This window comes from Muntiacus reevesi, chromosome 1, assembly GCF_963930625.1.
Source record: "Muntiacus reevesi chromosome 1, mMunRee1.1, whole genome shotgun sequence".
NCBI lineage: Eukaryota > Metazoa > Chordata > Mammalia > Artiodactyla > Cervidae > Muntiacus > Muntiacus reevesi.
The window spans coordinates 32,664,395-32,684,457 of record NC_089249.1 but is presented as its reverse complement, the minus strand read 5'-3'; the positions used below and the strand labels follow the sequence as shown (position 1 = coordinate 32,684,457).

The window sequence follows — 20,063 nt, the reverse complement described above, 5'->3', positions numbered from 1 at the left end:
CGAGAGGAATCTTTTTCCCGTGAGCATTCCCCGCTCAGTTCAGCCGCTGTCCAGACCCGGGTCGGCGAGAGTGCCGCCTCCACCGGTTCTCCTACCGCTAGCCCGTCAGTCTGAACGCCCCCAGCCCTCCCGCGAGGGCGCCCCGGGACGGAAGGATCCAGCAGCCTGTCGGCGCCCGCCGTTCTCGTGGTCGCCGTCGCCGTCGTCGTTGTGGTAGTCTCTGCCGTCGCCTGGGCCATGGCCAATTACATCCACGTCCCGCCCGGCTCCCCGGAGGTCCCTAAGCTGGACGTCACGGTGCCAGATCAGGAGGAGCCGCGCTGCCGGGAGGGGGCCCTGAGCCTCCTGCAACACCTGCGGCCGCACTGGGACCCTCAGGAGGTGACCCTGCAGGTAACGCCCACACCTCAGCCCCGGCTCTCTCCCGACCTTGACGCGGCCCAGGGGGGAAGGGAGTGGCGGGTTTTCACCTCCCCATCCTTTATAGTCTCCGGGGACCCAGGAGGAGCTCCGGGAACGTCTTCTCGCTCCGTTCTTTGGGAAGTGACCCTCTGTTTCCTCCCTCACACCTAGGAAGGTCACTCCCCCTTCTTTCATCATTGCTTACTGAGGTTGTACCTGAGGGCAGATTTCCTCTTTCCCGAAGCGGCAACGTTAGTGACGCACCCCTTCCACCTCAGGAAGGTTCTTGTTGATAGTTGCCCCTCCTCCCCCTCCTCTATCCCTTCTTACTGCGGAATGAACCCTGTTCACTCCCCTTGCAAGGGGTTCCTCGCCCGTCGGCCTCAGTCACTGTCGCCTCTCCTTTCACAAATAATGCAGTAATGAATTTTCTCTGATCTTTTCCTTTCCCTTCTCAACCCTCCCCCTGTCGGTGTAACCCATTGATGCTCACGCTGCGTTTTATCTTCTCAAATCCTGGGATTGGAGACAGCCCTGTATCCCAAAGTAATGACCATGGTCATCATGCATTATCAGATTGGGTTCTTAGGTAGCCCTGCACACGTTATTTTATTTGTATCAGTATTTCTGTGAAGGTTTTAGTCGTGTGAGTGAAACTAACAATGTCTGATGGTAGAACGATAGGTGGCTTGTGAATATTTCTTTTTCCGGAGCCACTGTATTCACAGACAGAAATTGGGAGAAAAAGTCCTGGAGAACCTATGCGTTTTTGAATAGCTTATTTTTAATAAGTTATGATGCAGCATACAGGAAATGTATTTTGAGCACTTATTTCTCTTTAACTTTTGGAGTTTTAGGTACTATATACGAAAATGAACCTCCTTTTCCCTTGCAAACACAAAGTAATTTTAAAGGCTGGCATATTTGAGGTTTGTTTCAAATCTGAATTCGAGTATTCAGTTGAAGTAGCCAGATCATCTGCCTTATTTTGTTGACTGTTTCAGCAAAGTTAACTGACTTAACAGTATCTCAGGTGCTTTGCTAAAGTAGTCACCTATACAAAAATGAATAAAACATGAATAGTGCCCTAGGGCCCAGAACAGTTCTTGACACTTCAGTTTCAGAAATGTTGGCTTCAGTTCTTACTGTCTGGAAGAGTTTTGAGCAGACTAAAAGGACCCACATGTTTTGGAAAAAAGTTATCAGACAAAAATTTTGAAAATTTAAGGGAGTGTTTGTTAGCCAGATATGTAGGACATAGTGAATCAAAAGTGATTTTCATGTGTAATTAAAAAATAAAAAGTAGAGTTGGTCCATAAAGAAGGATGAGCACCAGAGAATTGATACTTTTGAATTGTGGTGTTGGAGAAGACTCCTGAGAGTCCCTTGGACTGAAAGGAGATCAAACCAGTCAATCCTGAAGGAAATCAGTCCTGAATATTCATTGGAAGGATTTATGCTGAAGTTCAATACTTAGGCCACCTGATTTGAAAAACTGACTCATTGGAAAGACCCTGATACTGGGAAAGATTGATGGCAGAAGGAGAAGGAGGGGGTGGGGCGTGGAGGATGAGATGGTTAGATAGCATTACCAACTCAACGGACATGAATTTTAGCAAACTGGGAGATAGTGAAGAACAGGGAAGCCTGGCGTGTTGCAGTCCATGGGGTTACAGAGTCCGACATGACTTAATGACTGAACAATAACAACGTATTTTCTTTAAGGAAAATTAGTTTAATGGAAATGTCCAAGTTGAAATTCTACACTTCTTTAGTTTATTATTTATTAGCTTATTCTAGTTTACTATAGAAGTTTCTTACATTTATTAAAATAAGCTATGTTCTGGCCGTCAATTATTAATTAAACATATTAATTAAAGACATTGCTGTTTTCTGGTAAACTCTGGTTCTGATAAGCTGTATTACTTTTTAAGCAGAGACTTAAGAGTTTGAAGCTTTGATGACTGGAATTTCAGAGGTACATTAGGTGTTTTTTTTAAATCATTTAATCCCTCAGACAACCATTTTAGATGGGTACTATCATTTTTTTAGGTAGCTCTGTGAAGTAAAGTCAGGATATAGGTTGAAAAAAAGGATAAAATGTGTTAACATTCAGACTGTTTCTGGTTGTTGAAAAGTACTTGAGATTGAGTCTTATCTGATATCCATGTATCAACTTTTGACTTTAAGATCTTTGTGCTCATTATCCAAACTTCCAGTGTGCTTATTTGTAAATGAAGGTAAATATTACCATTTGTTTTGCTCTTATGATGATTGTTATTTAGAAATCTAATCCCTCCATGTGCAAGCAAAGCTTTTGATCCAGAAGCTGGGACAACTGCTAAGCTGAGTTGATGGTTATTCATCTCTCAATTTAGTAGATCTGACTCCCACATTCTAGGTCATTATAAACTGTGCTTTTATGATGCTTCAGGATTTCTTCAGTAAATGTGGACAGGAAAATTTTCTTTTGAGATTTGCTTTTATTTCCTTTGAAGTATAAAGATAAAAGTCATACCTCACATACAGTCAAAAGACTAAAACAAGTATCAGTAATAATAGCACATATTTTTAAAAGATTTTTTCTCAAATTCTTATGTGATACAAAATATTATTTAAACATACCTTAGAAGCTTACTCTGATAATACTTATTTACCCGGCACTTACTCTTGCCAGCTGAACTTTGAGAGCACATTACAAAATCCAGAAACAAGCAAAAAAACACGTTAGTGCATTCAAAATGATAGAGGGTCCGGTCTTTGCTCACAAATTATGGACATAGGGGCTAATATATCTCATTTTAGATAGAGCTTTAAAAAGTTGAATTATTTTTTCCCTATCTCTGCCAAATTAAAAGAATACAATATAAAAGTAGCTTTGTGGAGTATAGTATGTTAGAATAGGTGGAGTAGATCTAAAACAATACATCAGAGTGTTTTTTATTTAAAAATATTTTACTGTTTATAAAGAAAGCACTTTGGCATACACTCCTCCCAACAATCCTGTGAGATAATGTAGACTGTTAATATGTATTTTATAGTTAAATAATACTGAACTTGAAGTTAGTAGTGGCAAATCTGGGATGAGAACTCATAAATTATTGCTCTTTGACTGATAAAAGTTTATGTTTGTTCAGTTCATTTCAGTTGCTCAATCGTGTCCAACTCCTTGTGACCCCACGGACTGCAGTTTGTATATTATGATTAAGACAGGGAAGCCATTTCTCTGCAAAATTAGTAATTTGTTAAAAAATTAAATCTTTGGCTCATAGAAAGATTTTGCCTTAATTCCTTACAAGTAAAAATTCATACTTTTTCCACATGTGGCATTATTTTGGAAAAGGGATTCACTTCTGCTTTCTTTTAAAATCATTACTGTCTAATAGGAAAGTATTTGAGTGGGTGATAATACCTAAGAGTATTTTGGGTATGACTAAGAGAAATGGGATATTTAATAGGCTCCTGTGAAGGATATGTAATGTTTGATAGGCTCCCATGTGTTTTGATAATGTGTGACCGCAAAGTCAGGGGCCTAATGTGCTAGTTCACTTTCAGGTATTAGTAGCTATGTGTCTTGGACTGAGCAACCATTTCACCACTCTTTGAGGCCTCAGCATAGTGTAGTGGAAAGAGGATGGTTTCAAATCCTGATGCCAGCCATTTGTCACCTTTGGCAAGTTTAAAAATCTCTATAAAAAGAAATTACTATCTACCTTGGAAAATAGTTGTGTAGTACAAAACAGCAGAATTTAACTGCTATCAGTTCAGTTTAGTCACTCAGTTATGGTGCACCCCATGGACTGAAGCTTGCCAGGCCTCCCTGTCCCTCACCAACTCCCGGAGTTTACTCAAACTTATGTCCGTTGTTGACCTCCAACCATCTCATCCTCTGTTGTCTGATTCTCCTCCCGCCTTTAATCTTTCCCAGCGTCAGAGTCTTTTCAAATGAATGAGTCAGTTCTTCACATCAGGTGGCCAACTATTGGAGTTTCAGCTTCAGCATCAGTCCTTCCAATGAATATTCAGGACTGATTTCCTTTAGGATGGGCTGGTGGATCTCCTTGCAGTCCAAGGGACTCTCAAGAGTATTCTCCAACACCACAGTTGTGTTGGATCAGTTTTCTGTAGCATCAGTTTTCGGTGCTCAGCTTTTTTTATAGTCCAACTCTCATCCGTACTTGACTACTGGAAAAACCATAGGTTTGACTAGACGGACCTTTGTTGGCAAAGTAATGTCTCTGCTTTTTAATATGCTGTCTAGGTTGGTCATAACTTTTCTTTCAAGGAGCAAGCATCTTTTAATTTCATGGCTGCAGTCACCATCTGCAGTGATTTTTGGAGCCCCCCAAAATAAAGTCTGTCACTGTTTCCATTGTTTCCCCATCTATTTGCCATGAAGTGATGGGACCAGATGCCTTGATCTTAGTTTTCTGAATGTTGAGTTTTAAGCCAACTTTTTCACTCTCCTCTTTCACTTTTAACTACTCCTCTACTACAAATAGTAGTTTTAATACTATTCTTTTACTAATTTTACTACCTTACTAAGAGTAGAGTATCAGGAGAATTAAGTGAAATAGGTAAAAATTATGCACAGTATGTTTTATTACTTTACCCCACCCCCCATCCCCGGCTCAGTCCCCAGCCTTTGCAAGTAGAAAGTTGTTCGAAAAGAATTGTAAGCTCCTAAAATTCAGTAATTTTGACATGTATTTTTTTTTTGTGCTGGCATAATGCTAATTTTCAGCACATTTCTTGTAGCAGAAGGTAGGCATGGGAGAATGGAGGGGGAAAGTCTTCACAGAAAGACTTCAAGGGGTACCTTGAATTCAGCTTGGAAGGAAAGATAGGAGATGGAATGGGGAAGTATTTCTGGGCAAAGAAAAACCACTTTCGTAAACTATGAGTGTTTCTTAGACTATGAGTGTCTTGGGTAGAATGGTGTATGAAATGATTTCCAAATAAGGGAGAGGTTAGATATGAAGCATTTATGCCTCATTAGGAGGTGGTATTCTATTATCTAGGACGCAATGGGAAGTTGGTGAATGTTTTTAAGCAGGTATGTTACATATTTTTTAGAGAAGTGGCAGATTACTATTTAGGCAGCATCCATTGAAGAAAATGTTTTGAATTGGGAAATGAGTAATCACTTAGAAAGGACATTATTTTTGAAACTCTTGGTTACTGCTTACTAAGAGGATGCTAAATTAATATAGTGGATTTAAACCACTACAGTTTAAAAAGATGAGTTAAGATGTGATAGGATAGATCAGAGAGCATTGCAAGTAATACGGCTAAGTATTTCTTGTGAAACTTGTTTTAGTTTTACATAAGAGTATATATGTGTTGAATTAAACGATAAATACTTTTTTTTTTTCCTGTGTATTGCATTAAAAAATGTTTGTGAAAGACAACTGAGGAGAGACTGTTATGTTAGATAAGCGGTGCTGGGATCCAAATTAGGACAGTGGCCTTGAAGCTGGAAATAAGGGATAGATTTGACATTTCAGAAAATAAATCTGCAGGACTTGTTAATTGCTTGCAGGTCAGGGAGGAAGTGGGAAGCTTAAGGGCTTTGTTTTGTTTTGTGTTTCTTTTTGTGGCTGACAAAGATAGGGCAGTAATGAAAGGCCTTTATTTAAGGAATCAAGTTGTATTTTTCAGGATTCTGTCATTGTTTTTTATCTTTGGGCCTTGCCATGTGACAGGTGGGATCTTAGTTCCCTGACCAGGGATTGAACCTGAACCCTCTTCAGTGGAAGCACAAAATCTTACACAGGACCACCAGGGAAGTCCCCAGGATTTTTTCTTAGAAGTTATTTTACTCTGATACATCTTATGGGCTATAGATAAATTTTGTCACCCTTTTAAAAATTGTGAGATACAACAAGCCTACAGAAAAAGTGAAACATAAATTGTTGTAGAACAAATACCTTTGTAGCCCTCGCTCAGGGAAAGAGAGAAAATATTAACCAGCAACCCAGAATATCTCTCACTTCCCTTTGTGCTCCTAACTTTTCCCTCCCTCTAGTGATAATCACAGTAACAGTTAAAAAAAATTAATAGAACAATATTTTTGAATTGAATTAGTCATTTTTTCTAAATAAAGAAAGAACTTTATATTTTTAAATAAAGAACTATATGATCATGAAGTAATTTAGTTTAGTAATTTAGTTTTACTGAAATTTTTACTGAAAAGATGTAACACAATGTTAAAACTTTGAGTAGGAAAAAACCCCCACTCCCTATTCATATTTTATTAAACAATCAACTGTTCTATTTTATTACCATCTACTTCTCCCTTAAATATTTTACAGTTGTTTTATTGAATCTTATGTACATTTTGTATTCCTGTTCTTCACATCAGTTCAGTTCAGTTGCTCGATCGTGTCCGACTCTTTGTGACCCCATGGACTGCAGCACGCCAGGCTTCCCTGTCCATCACCAACTCCTGGAGCTTGCTCAAACTCATGTCCGTTGTAAATATTTTCATGTTTTTATGGTATTGACCACAACTTTTGATAGCTAGAAACATAATATTTGATCATGTTAAAGATCACGTGACTTAATTACTTTTAAAGTGAAGTTTTAAAAAGAATTCTAAAGAGTATAAAGAGGAAAATTAGAAAGGCTTAGCAGGTAAAGAATCCACCTGCATTGCAGGAGACGGCTTGATCTCTTGGTTGGGAAGATCCCCTGGAGTAGGAAATGGCAACCCACTACAGTATTCTTGCCTGGAGAATTCCGTGGACGGAGGAGCCTGGCGAACCATAGTCCATAGGGTTGCAAAGAGTTGGACATGACTGAGCGACTATACACGCACATAGGCATTCATCACATTCATAAAAGAATACTATCCAACCCTGTTGATTTTTGTTTAATAAATACAAATGATTCATGCTCTTAATAAAATATTTAAAACATAAATAAAGCTATAAAATGGAAAGTAAAAAACCTAAATCCCTCAACACCAAGTCCTTCTCCTCAAAGGTAATTTTGTGAACAATTTCTTTTGACTTATAAAAAATTGTGTGATGATTTACCAGCATAAATAATTTATGTATGGATTTACCAGCATACATTATTGACCTACATTTATAAATATAGTAAGTATAATTAAATTATCCCATATCATGCTTTTAAAATAATATATCTTCGATATCTCCATGTCAGTGTGTGTAATCTCCATATTTTTTAATTTTGTTTTTATTTTTTAGATATTGAAATCAGTATTGCAGTGAAGTACTTTTATGCATATATTTTGGGTAACTTCTTTAAGTATATCCATAGAGTAAATTCTTAGTGAAATTAAATTTAAAGAAAAAAAATATACACACACATATACATGTGTATATATATATATATATATGATCTACTTCAAGGAACTGGCTCACACAGTTGAAGAGGTTGGTAATTCTGAAATTTGTAGGGCACTGTCTGGTAAGCTGGAAACTCTTAAGACAGGAATTGATGCTGTAGCCTTAAAGCAGAGTATCTTCAGGAAAACCTAAGTTTTGCTTTAATAGCTTTTCACCTGATCGAATGAGGCTCACTCATGGGGATTAATCTTTTACTTGAAGTTATCTGGTTAATGAGTCTGCAAAATACCTACAGAGTAGCATCTAAATGTTTGATTGAATAACTGGACATTATAGTCAGTCCAAGTTGGCATAAAACTGTCATGCTATTTCTTAGTGTATGTAATTTTTTATTCCTCAAAACAGTATTGTAAAGTATCTTTTTCTCTATACCTTGTCCAATCTCTGATATTAAATTAAAAAAATTTTTGCCAGTTAGATACATGAAAATAGTATTTTGTTTTCTTTTTACATTGCTTTTAATTCTGTCATTTTGGAAGATTGTGGAATCACAATAGTTTCTTCCACACAACAGTTAACTGACACAAATTAATTCCATCTTTCTAAATTTCTGGTCTTGTCTAGTAGTCATACTCTAAAAGAATAATTGAAACTTGTCTTTCCCATTATCTTGGCCCATGGAAGCTTATTCGTTTGAATTCAGTAGTTAATTGGTCATTTTAAACCATAAATAAATATCAAAACTCTGCTTGGTTTCTTAATCATCTTAGGGACTAAAGAAATTTCGTGGTAGCTAAGATAGAGAGTTTAATACTTTTAGAGTTTGTCATTGCAAGATAGTGTCACGTACTGAAAGGAGGCATTAGATTATGTTTTGGGGGTCTCAAGGTCTTCAGGTTCACTGATAGTCACTTTAAATTCTGAGGTGTCATTAAACTGTAATTTCTTTTTGCCAACCAGATTTTCTGTGTTACTTCAAATGGCAACCTATACAGATTTGGGCAGTACAGCAGCATAGAGTCTAGGGCTAATCTGTAACGTAGATGTTGTCATACTTATTAACTTTTATGATCTCATCATGAATCATTTTGCTGTCTTGTGTTGAAATTTAAATATATAGTAATCTGCATACCTGATATGAACTTAGTTTGTGTCAGAAATGTTTTTTGTGCTTTTGTATATGTTAAGTCATTAACTCTCATGAGTGAAAGTCATTCAGTTGTGTCTGACTCTTTGCGACCCCATGGACTATACAGTCCACGGAATTCTCCAGGCTAGAATACTGGAGTGGGTAGCCTTTTCCTTCTCCAGGGGATCTTCCCAACCCAGGGGTTGAACCCAGATTTCCTGTATTGCAGGCGGATTCTTTATCAGCTGAGCCACAAGGGAAGCTATTAATTCTCATAAAAACCTATTAAGTAAAAAAACAAAAACTAAAACTATAAAGTAGATTCTAATTGTTTGTATTAAACATGAGATGAATAAAGCACATACAAGTTAAGTGACTTGCCTAAGGTTACTCAATTTATAGATTAACACAGCTAGAATTTGCAGTCAGGCAAAGCAGTCTTGCTCTGAGCTCATTCAGAATATTGGAGTGGGTAGCCTATGCATTCTCCAGGGAATCTTCCCAACCCAGGGATTGAACCCAGGTCTCCCGCATTGCAGGTGGATTCTTTACCTGCTGAGCCATCAGGGAAGCAAAATACTCTTATAAATGAAGTAATATTTTTTTGCCCCAGAAATTTATTGTGACTATCATTTTATTGTAAATTTGTAGCTATTTTGTATAGTAGAGTATATTAGGGTTAGTGTCATTGGAGTTGTGACTCAGTGTCATCCTTATAAATGTGTGTATATTGTTCAATGATCTTATCCAGTAATGTTACCTGCTTCTATCCCTTTAAGTGCATACATCTTAAATGTGTGTTTCTGTGTGTACACATAAATGTACAATATAGCGTGCACAATTAAAGAAATTTATAGGCAAGAGTGAAAGAGTGAATTTGTTATAAGTTAGATCAAGAAGACAAGCTAGTATTTAAGTCCTTACTAATATTTGTTGGGAGGATGTAGAAAACATAGATTTTACTCCTGGCTTTTGAGAAGTGTGGCGTGTAGTTCATCATAAGCATTTCAGAATGTTAGTTTCTCAGACTTTATTACAATAATCGAAATATTTTATTTCTACATGGCATTTGGAGGAGTTACACAGTAATAAGTGTGAGTTGATATTTTAATAAGAAATAACAAACTTGCAGCATAAGTTTTAAGAAAATGATGATTGGAATTTAGTATAAGGGCATATGCTTCTTGTCATTGTCTCCCTACCTACCAGCTTTTTAAAATCTAGGTGGAAAGCAGAGTTTGTATGTCTCTGCATACCCCCAAAACATAGATTTTCAAAATAAATCTTTTCACATTAGCTCATTAAATTTACGTACATTAGGTGAATAAGGATAAATAAATACTTCTTTAAAATTTCACCTGAAGATCTAAAGCCTTTTCAGGTATCATTTATCATTACAACAGTCTTATCAAAATAAAAATGATTACCCTGAGGCATTAGTTATATGTGTATGCATTTAAAACTTTTCCTTTGTCCATTATTCTTGTTCTTTCCCAGTTGTCTTAGGAAAAATGTCCTTAGCACTTGCTTTCACTTTTATCCCTTTATTCCACCTGAGAACCTCCAAAAGCTCTGAGTTATAATTGGGTAAATAGAAAGTTTTAGTGTCAATTTTGGGAGAAGGGGATGACAGAGGATGAGATGGTTGGATGGCATCACTGACTCGATGGTCATGAGTTTGAGCAAGCTGCAGGAGTTGGTGATGAACAGGGAAGCCTAGTGGGCTATAGTCCATGCATGGGGTTGCAAAGAGTCAGACACGACTGAGCAACTGAACTGAGTGTCAGATTAATGTAGAGGAAGACAAAAGTTGCAGTTTTTCAGTAGACTTAGAGAACTAATATTGCTAATCATCTGTTTGGTTTTTAATACAATATTATACTCAAATCTAAAAAAGGACTTTAAGTACTTAACTCCTGAGGGGACTTCCTTAGTGGTCTATTGGTTATAAAGACTCTGCCCTTCCACTGCAGGGGGCATGGGTTCAGTCCCTAATTGGGGAACTAAGATCCCTCATGCCTCATGGTGCAGCAAAAAAATAATCTTGAAAAGTCCCCAAACTCCCTTTTAGAAAATATCTGTGGACTCTCTAGTTACTTCTCTATCTTTGTCTAATTAAGATTGTGCTGCTGCTGCTTATTTAGCTGTAGCATTCAAGTTTAAATTATTATAACCTGAATACTTAGAAGAATTTCTAGTGCATATTATGTTAAGTAATCTTTGAAAATAACATTTAAAATTAAGTTTTTTATAAATTGGAGATTTACCATAATAGAAATTATGGTACATTATATTTGTAAATTTAAACTTGTAAATGTTATCAAAGACTTTTTTATATCATATATTGTGCTAGCAAGAAAGCCACTTTCCCTCTCTTCAGAGATTTTCCAATCTTTTAGACATAGGAGAGAGAAAGAGTGTGTGTGTTGTACCACACAATATATTAAACAGCAGCATTCCATTTTGTTTACATTTAGAATTAAAATTATAGACATGTTGGGCAAAATTATATTAAAAAATTAAGTAGATATTTTCTTTCAATTAGTATTTAATGTTTTTCAAGTTATCTCCTAACCCTTCCTTAACAGTGAATAATTGTTTTTCCCTTTTTTTTTTTTCTTTTGGGGCAGCTTTTCACTGATGGAATCACAAATAAACTTATTGGCTGTTATGTGGGTAACACGATGGAGGATGTCGTGCTGGTGCGAATTTATGGCAATAAGACTGAGCTGTTAGTCGACCGTGATGAGGAAGTGAAGAGCTTCCGAGTGTTGCAGGCTCATGGCTGTGCACCACAGCTCTACTGTACGTTCAATAATGGACTGTGCTATGAGTTTATACAGGGAGAAGCATTGGATCCAAAGCATGTCTGCAACCCTGCCATTTTCAGGTACATTTCTTTTCCTAAATAATTTATCCTTTTGAAAAGTTATTAAGTGCACTATGGAAATGTTTTTTGAAACTGCCTTTTCTTTCTTTAAGCAACTATTTGGTTAATGTAGAAACTTTCTCTTGTTCAGGTTTTGTTTTGTTTTTGCTAGAGAAAAAGCATTCCTTTTTATCTGAATTCTCATAGTTAACTCTACAAAAGAAATAACAGTGAGAGGTTTTAGATTAGCTTGCTATAGAAGGTCAAGGTTTCTTGTTAATTTTTTAAAGTAGTGCTTGAATCAAAGCATTACACATTTCTTATTGTTTTGTCCCTCAGTTGCTCATAGTTTCAGAGTTATTGCTCACTAAGATCCTTTTAATACTGTTAACACTTCTTTGTTACTCTTTAAACTTCTATATTTAATTCAGTGTATTGTGTTTTATAAGGAAATGCTCTAAACATTTTCTAAAATAGATAAAATTTTGTTTTCTGCTCTTGAAAACTGTAATAAATGGGCTTCATTTGAAAACCGCAAGTTCATTTATGGTTTAAATCTAAACTTCTCAGTTTGGTCCCAAGACTGTTTTACAACTTTTAAAGTTTACTGGCGGGGGGAGGAGGGGGCGGTGGGAGGGAGGGAGGTGGGAGGAGGGAGGTGGGAGGAGGGATCAGGATGGGGAACACATGTAAATCCATGACTGATACATGTCAATGTATGGCAAAAACCACTACAATATTTGAAAGTAATTAGCCTCCAACTAATAAAAACAAATGGAAAAAAAACACACAAAACTCCTACAGCATTTTTAAGTGGTAAAGAATAATAAGCCAGGTGCTGTCTATCGTTACACTTTTTCTTTTATCATTTTTCATCTGGCATGTGTGAAAGTATCCATGTGACTGACGTTTAAAATCCATATACAAGTGAATGGTGCTTTCTAAATATGTCTGTGAATAAATACCCCAAAAGGTTACCAGTTAAAAAAAAAGTTTACTGAGGACCTAAAGAGCTTTTGTTATTGTGAATTATATTTATCAATATTTACTATGTTAGACAATTCAGGTATGACCTAAATCAAATCCCTTATGACTACACAGTGGAAGTGAGAAATAGATTTAAGGGACTAGATCTGATAGACAGAGTGCCTGATGAACTATGGATGGAGGTTCGTGACTTTGTACAGGAGACAGGAATCAAGGCCATCCCCAAGAAAAAGTAATGCAAAAAAGCAAAACAGCTGTCTGAGGAGGCCTTACAAATAGCTGTGAAAAGAAGGAAAGCAAAAAGCAAAGGAGAAAAGGAAAAATATACCCATTTGAATGCAGAGTTCCAAAGAATAGCAAGGAGAGATAAGAAAACCTTCCTCAGTGATCACTGCAAAGAAATAGAGGAAAACAATAGAATGGGAGGGACTAGAGATCTCTTCAAGAAAATTAGAGATACCAAGGGAACATTTCATGCAAAGATGGGCTCAATAAAGGACAGAAATGGTATGTACCTAACAGAAGGAGAAAATATGAAGAAGAGATGGCAAGAATACACAGAAGAACTATACAAAAAAGATCTTCACGACCCAGATAATCATTATGGTGTGATCACTGACCTAGAGCCAGACATCCTGGAATGTGCAGTCACATGGGCCTTTGGAAGTATCACTACGAACAAAGCTAGTGGAGGTGATGGAATACCAGTTGAGCTATTTCAAATCCTGAAAGATGATGCTGTGAAAGTGCTGCACTCAATATGCCAGCAAATTTGGAAAACTCAGCAGTGGCCACAGGACTGGAAAAGGTCAGTTTTCATTCCAGTCCCTAAGAAAGGCAATCCCAAAGAATGCTCAAACTACCGCACAATTGCACTCATCTCACACGCTAGTAAAGTAATGCTTAAAATTCTCCAAGCCAGGCTTCAGCAATACGTGAACTGTGAACTTCCAGATGTTCAAGCTGGTTTTAGAAAAGACAGAGGAACCAGAGATTAAATTGCTAACATCTGCTGGATCATCGAAAAGGCAAGAGAGTTCCAGAAAAACATTTATTTCTGCTTTATTGATTATGCCAAAGCCTTTGACTGTGTGGATCACAATGAACTGTGGAAAATTCTGAAAGAGATGGGAATACCAGACCACCTGACCTGCCTCTTGAGAAACCTGTATGCAGATCAGGAAGCAACAGTTAGAACTGGACATGGAACAACAGACTGGTTCCAAGTAGGGAAAGGAGTACGTCAAGGCTGTGTATTGTCACCCTGCTTCTTTACTTATATGTAGAGTACATCATGAGAAATGCTGGGCTGATGAAGCACAAGCTGGAATCAAGATTGCTGGGAGAAATATCAGTAACCTCAGATATGCAGATAATACCACCCTTATGGCAGAAAAGAGTCTCTTGATGAAAGTGAGAGGAGAGTGAAAAAGTTGGCTTAAAGATCAACATTGAGAAAACTAAGATCACGGCATCTGGTCCCATCACTTCATGGCAGATAGATGGGGAAACAGTAGAAACAGTGGCTGACTTTATTTTTCTGTGCTCCAAAATCACTGCAGATGGTGATTGCAGCCATGAAATTAAAAGACGCTTACTCCTTGGAAGGAAAGTTATGACCAATCTAGAGAGCATATTAAAAAACAGAGACATTACTTTGCCAACAAAGGCCCATCTAGTCAAGGCTATGGTTTTTCTAGTAGTCATGTATGGATGTGAGAGCTGGACTATAAAGAAAACTGAGCGCCGAAGAATTGATGCTTTTGAACTGTGGTGTTGGAGAAGACTCTTGAGAGTCTCTTGGACTGCAAGGATATCCAGCCAGTCCATCCTAAAGGAGATCAGTCCTGGATGGTCATTGGAAGGACTGATGCTAAAGCTGAAACTAACATTTTGGCCACCTGATGTGAAGAGCTGACTCTTTTGAAAAGACCCTGACACTAGGAAAGATTGAGGGCGGGAGGAGAAGGGGATGAGAGAGGATGAGATGGCTGGATGGCGTCACAGACTCAGTGGACATGGGTTTGGGTGGACTCCAGGAGTTGGTGATGGAGAGGGAAGCCTCGTGTGCTGCAGTCCATGGGGTCAAAAAGAGTCGGACACGACTGAGCTACTGAACTGAACTGAACTATGTTAGAAATTAAAACAAAGTGTTTAGAATGGAAGATTACCAACGTGCATATTCTTTCAGCTATCAGTCAACATGATGACATCATACCATTTCATGTAACTTCTCAAAATTGTACTCTCCACTCATTTAGAAAAGAAGAGTAAAAAAGCTAAATAACACTTTATGAAAATAGTTTTAATCTCACAAACCTCCTGAAAGGGTCTTGAGCCATAGATCAAAGTCCACAGTATTCTCTTGCTTTGACTTCTTCAGACATAGCTACTCACCTGTATTATGATTATAATAAAGAGAATCTACTTTGGATATACTGGGCATTGGAATATATTTATATTTAATCTAATCTAGGGGAGGAAAAGTAATTCAAACAGTCAGCTGCTGTCCTAGTAATTTACAGTCTGTGATAGACAATAGCCTTGGGGGAAAATAAGCTAAATAGTATACACAGAGGAGTAGAAAAGGTTTTAAAAAAAGTAGAACTAATTTACTGTGGTATGGTTGGGAAATAAACAGTGTTTAACTAAGATGATATTTGAATTGGACCTTTAAGGTGATGCAGAACATGGAGGAGTCTGAGGGAGATGACAGGTAAAGATAAATTATATCATGCTAATACTTAACTAGTAATTTAGCCTATACAAGTTTATCATGGCCTTTTTTATTTGAATTTCTCTACAGCAGTCAATTATGGCAGAAACCTTTATTTACTTATTTATTTTTTAAATTCTAAGGTGTTTAGGAGTTTTCTTACCTGGTATTTCTCTAAAATTTTCCTCTTGCTGGGAATACTGGCTGAAGTGTAATTAAAACCACTCAGCAACAGACATACAGGGAGAAGTGCAGTTTAAAATGAGTTATTGCACATTTATCAATAAACATAACTAAAAAATACCAACTTCCAGTGCTGAGCCTATTGTAGTGGAACTGGTAAACTATGGGTTGCAAATAGAATTGGTAATGTTCTCTTTTGGAAATCAGTATGGCGATATATAGTAAGTCATAAAAGAAAGTCATATGACTTGGTTGTGTGATAACAAGTCATATTTGAATATAACAAAGGTACATTAGCACAAATAAATGTTATGTTACTGTTGAATGTTGTCTAAAGCATGCAAAATGTCTGATGCAGCACTAAGAAAAAATCAGCTTACTAGTTGAACTGTGGCTACAATCAGGCAGCAATTTGTTTATATAAAAAACTGAAAGGAGTTTTTAAGAAATAAATTCTGTTGGGAAGGTAGGATTGGGGATCTTTTTTTTCAATTTCAAAAAAATGCCTGTTATTGTTACAGTTTTTTAAAAGCTTCCAAGAAAGGAGCAACTAGTGAGTGTTAGTGGGTATTTGAAGAAATTCTCTGCAGCCTTGAGATTTTCAAACATTTGGCTTTATTGAGTATGGAATTTAAAGTAGCATTTGCCTTGATGTTAGTGCAGTAAAACCTTATCTTTTTGAGACTAGATAGAAGAAGGACCATCTGTGATAGTGAAAATAAGAAATCTTTATTTTTTATTACTGAGTTGTTTTTCCTGTTGTATATAAAATTTGCTAATAGAAAATAATTGAATTGTTCTAATTAAGTCTTTTTTAAGAACTGTATTCTTTTTTATGACCGATTATATTATTTAACATTTTTATTTTTAATTGCAATAAAACACATGTAACATAATTTGCCATCTTAATTTTTAAGTATGCAGTTGCATAGTGTTAAATACATTCACATTGTTTTGCAAGCAGTCTCCACAATTCTTTTCGTCTTGCAAAACTAAAATTTTATATACAAAAGCAACAGCTTCCCGTTCTTCCCTACCGCCAGCCTTGGCACCTATACTACTTTTTGTCTGTGTGAATTTGACTGCTCTGGATACCTTATATTAGTGTTACTTCTGTCTTTGACTGGCTTATTTCACTTAATGTAATGTCTTCATCCATGTTGTAGCATGTATCAGAATTTCCTTCCTTTTTTTTAAGGCTGAATAATATTCCATTGTATGTGTAGGCTATGTTTTGTTTACTCACTAATTTGTGGATGAACATTTGGGTTATTACTACTTTTTTGCTGTTATGTATAATGTTCTTATGAATGTGGGTGAGCAAATGCTTTTTTAGACCCTGTTATCAGTTCTTTAGGATATATAATCAGAAGTAGAATTGCTCGATCATACAGTCATTCTATTTTTAATTTTTTTGAAACTGCCATACTGTTTTCCATAGCACCTATACCAATTTACATTCTCACCAGCAGTGCACAGGGGTCCAGTTTTTCCAAGTCCTTGCTGACTCGTTAGTAGTATTATTTTGATAGTAGCCATCCTAGTGAAGGAGATGGTATCTCGTGGTTTTGATCTCTGTTTTCCTAATAGTTAGTCACGTTTAGCAGCTTTTCTTATGCCTGTTGGCCATTTGTGTATCTTCTTGGAGGAAGTGTCAATTCAGGTCCTCTTCCAGTTTTCTTTTTTTCTTTTTTTCCAGTTTTCTAATTGGATTATTTTTTGTTGTCAAGATGTAAGAGTACTTATATATTCTGAATATTAACCCCATATCATATATATGACTTACAAGTACTTTATTTTCTATGGGTTGCCTTTTTACTCTGTTGATTTTGCCCTTTGATGCACAGTTTTAAATTTTAATGTATGTGGATTGTTTTGTTGATCAGTAACAACCTCTGCAATTGTTGGAAGAGGTCATCAAGAGAATGTGACCACCAGTTGACCCCCTGGGCTGGACTCACACAATAGGAGGTTCCTCACCCCCTCCCCTGCCCTTGAAATGTGTACTCTGCTCACTGTTCCCCCAGTGAAAGCTATTTTGGAGGACGGATCCTTGAGAGAATGGGGTGATGTTGAGACTATCTGGATGGCATACATTACTGAACCCCATTAAGACTTATATATAAACTTCTAAGATTCTGGCAGGCAGGTAGATCTATTTCTCCTGCAGCTACCTAAGACAAGCCTTATATGTAAGTTCTCTTGCTTGTTTAATCTGCCACCTACCTGTCTGGGGGGGGAAAATGATGTATGTAGTCCAGTTTTTTTTACTTCTTTTGTCATCTGTGCTATTGGTGTCATATCCAGGAAATTGTTAGCAAGTCCAGTGTCATGAAGCTTTCCCCCTGTATTTTCTTCTAAAAGTTTTATAGTTTCAACTCTTACATGTAGATTTTTGATCCACTTCAGGTTAATTTTTATGTATGATTTAAGGAAAGGATTAAGGAATTTCTGTCTTTTACATGTGGATATTCTGTTTTTCTAGCACCAGCTGTTGAGAAGACTGTCCTTTGCCATTGAATAGTCTTTCAATCCTTATTGAAAATTGTTTGCTCATAAACTGGGGGGTTTATTTTTGGGCTCTTTTCCATTGGTCTCTGTGCCCGGTGATATGCCAGTACCACTCTGTTTTGATAACTGTAGCTTTGTAATAAGTTTTGAAATCAGGAAGTGTGAGACCTCTGGCTTTACTCTTTTTTCTTTAACTTGTTTTTATCTGTCTGGGATTCCTTAAAATTACATTTGAATTTTTTTTTTTCTGTTTAATGTAAAAATTGCTATTGGGATTTTGATAGGGATAGTATTGAATTTATAGATGACTTTGGGTAGTACTGACATTTTAGCAATTTAAGTCTTCCAGTCCACAAACAGGGATATCTTTCCATTTAATTCTGTATTTAATTTTTTTCAGCCACATTTTGTATAGAAATTTTTTCACCTTCTTGGATAAATTTATTTCTAAGCATTTTATTCTTTTTGATGCTATTGTAAATGGAGTTATTTTGCTTAATCTCCTTTTTGAATTGTTCATTGATAATGTATAACTGCAACATATTTTATGTGTTGATTTTGTGTTCTGCAACTGTGTTGAATTCAGTTACAAGTGAAAACCGTAAATTTTCCTAACAAACCTATCCTTCACAAATTGCGTGGGTTTTTTCAAGACCAATTTATCAAAAATTTCAGACGAGTATGGAACTTGTAAACATAGGACTTATTTAATTTTTAAAATCTCTTAGCAAGGTCTGGTTTTTAAGTATGTAGCTGCTGTGCTTGCAGTTTAACTATATTTGTTATTTCCATGAGGATATTTGTGAATAGATTTTCTTCCTTTCCTTGTTAATTTTGCTACAGAGAAGATAGACCAGTAGTTCTAAGACCTGCAGAAATTGGCTTGAATTCTAAATTTTGAGGAAAAAAAAAAGGCTTATTATACAAGTTATGTCTTGTCAAAGAACAGGCAGTGTTTCAAATGGATGGTTTCTTTGTCTTTCTGTAGCTCTGTTAATTTTGGCACAACTGGTATCATATGAGATTTTTAAAAAATCCAGGATAGATTTTAATCCACCTGAGAATAATTCTAATAGTGGTAGAATCCTGTGGTAAGTTTCTAAATGTATCCTGAATCTGTTACCAAGATGATGATTCTTATTCATCAGGTATCTATTAAGTACCTCCTCTTAGTGCTGAATGCTGAGAGAAGAATAAGGCATGGTCTTTGCCCCTTGTAGGATAACCTAGTGATAGTATTGATCAGTAGTATTAATAAAGCAGTCTCAACTATACTATTATTATTTGCTGCTATTTTTTAAAAATTACATTGGAAAATACTGTAAAACATTTAAATAATATTCTGAATATAGCTTTACCTGTTATATAAGCATGATGTTATCATTTAATATTAACATTGTCCTTTATATAATCAAATACTATTTTGACAGTGCACCTTTAGAAAGGACAAATACATCTATAATTTACTTTAGAAGATACTAATCATTAGCTCTTAAGTTTTGATATAACGATATAACTTTGTTTGAAAATACTAATTTTGCTCTTGTATGTTGGTAATTAATAGTTTGTTTTCCATTTGAGTAGATATGTATCTCATTATGCAACAGTATTTTTAAGATTTCATATAAAATAATTTTTATAATATCATTTGTAATTTCAGAAATTTACTCAAAGGCGAAAATAGTTGCTGATTTTTGATAAAAATCAGTATCATTTGGAAAACTTTGCCTCTTTTAGTCCATAGTTATTGTATATTTAATATTTCTATTATGACTAGTAGGAAATTGGTATGAGATGGGAAGTTAGTGTATAGGAACCTTGTATATGAATATGAATGTGAAATTCCTGTTGTCATTATTGAACTTAAATCTCTAAACTGATATTTATGTAAATTTTTTCTTTTATTCACAGACATCCCTTCTTAGATTTGAAGGAGAGCTTTTAAGATTA

At 36.2% G+C, this 20,063-nt stretch overlaps 1 protein-coding gene across 1 annotated transcript in view; it reads left to right on the top strand.

Annotated features, from left to right (window-relative positions):
* Positions 1–237: 237 nt before the first annotated feature.
* Positions 238–20,063, top strand: part of ETNK1 (ethanolamine kinase 1) — a 51,950-nt gene continuing 32,124 nt past the window's right edge. Inside the window, exons 1-2 of the mRNA XM_065940415.1 lie at positions 238–393; positions 11,478–11,737. Of these exons, the coding sequence (XP_065796487.1) occupies positions 238–393; positions 11,478–11,737 (416 nt within the window). The remainder of the gene's footprint in view (positions 394–11,477; positions 11,738–20,063) is intronic.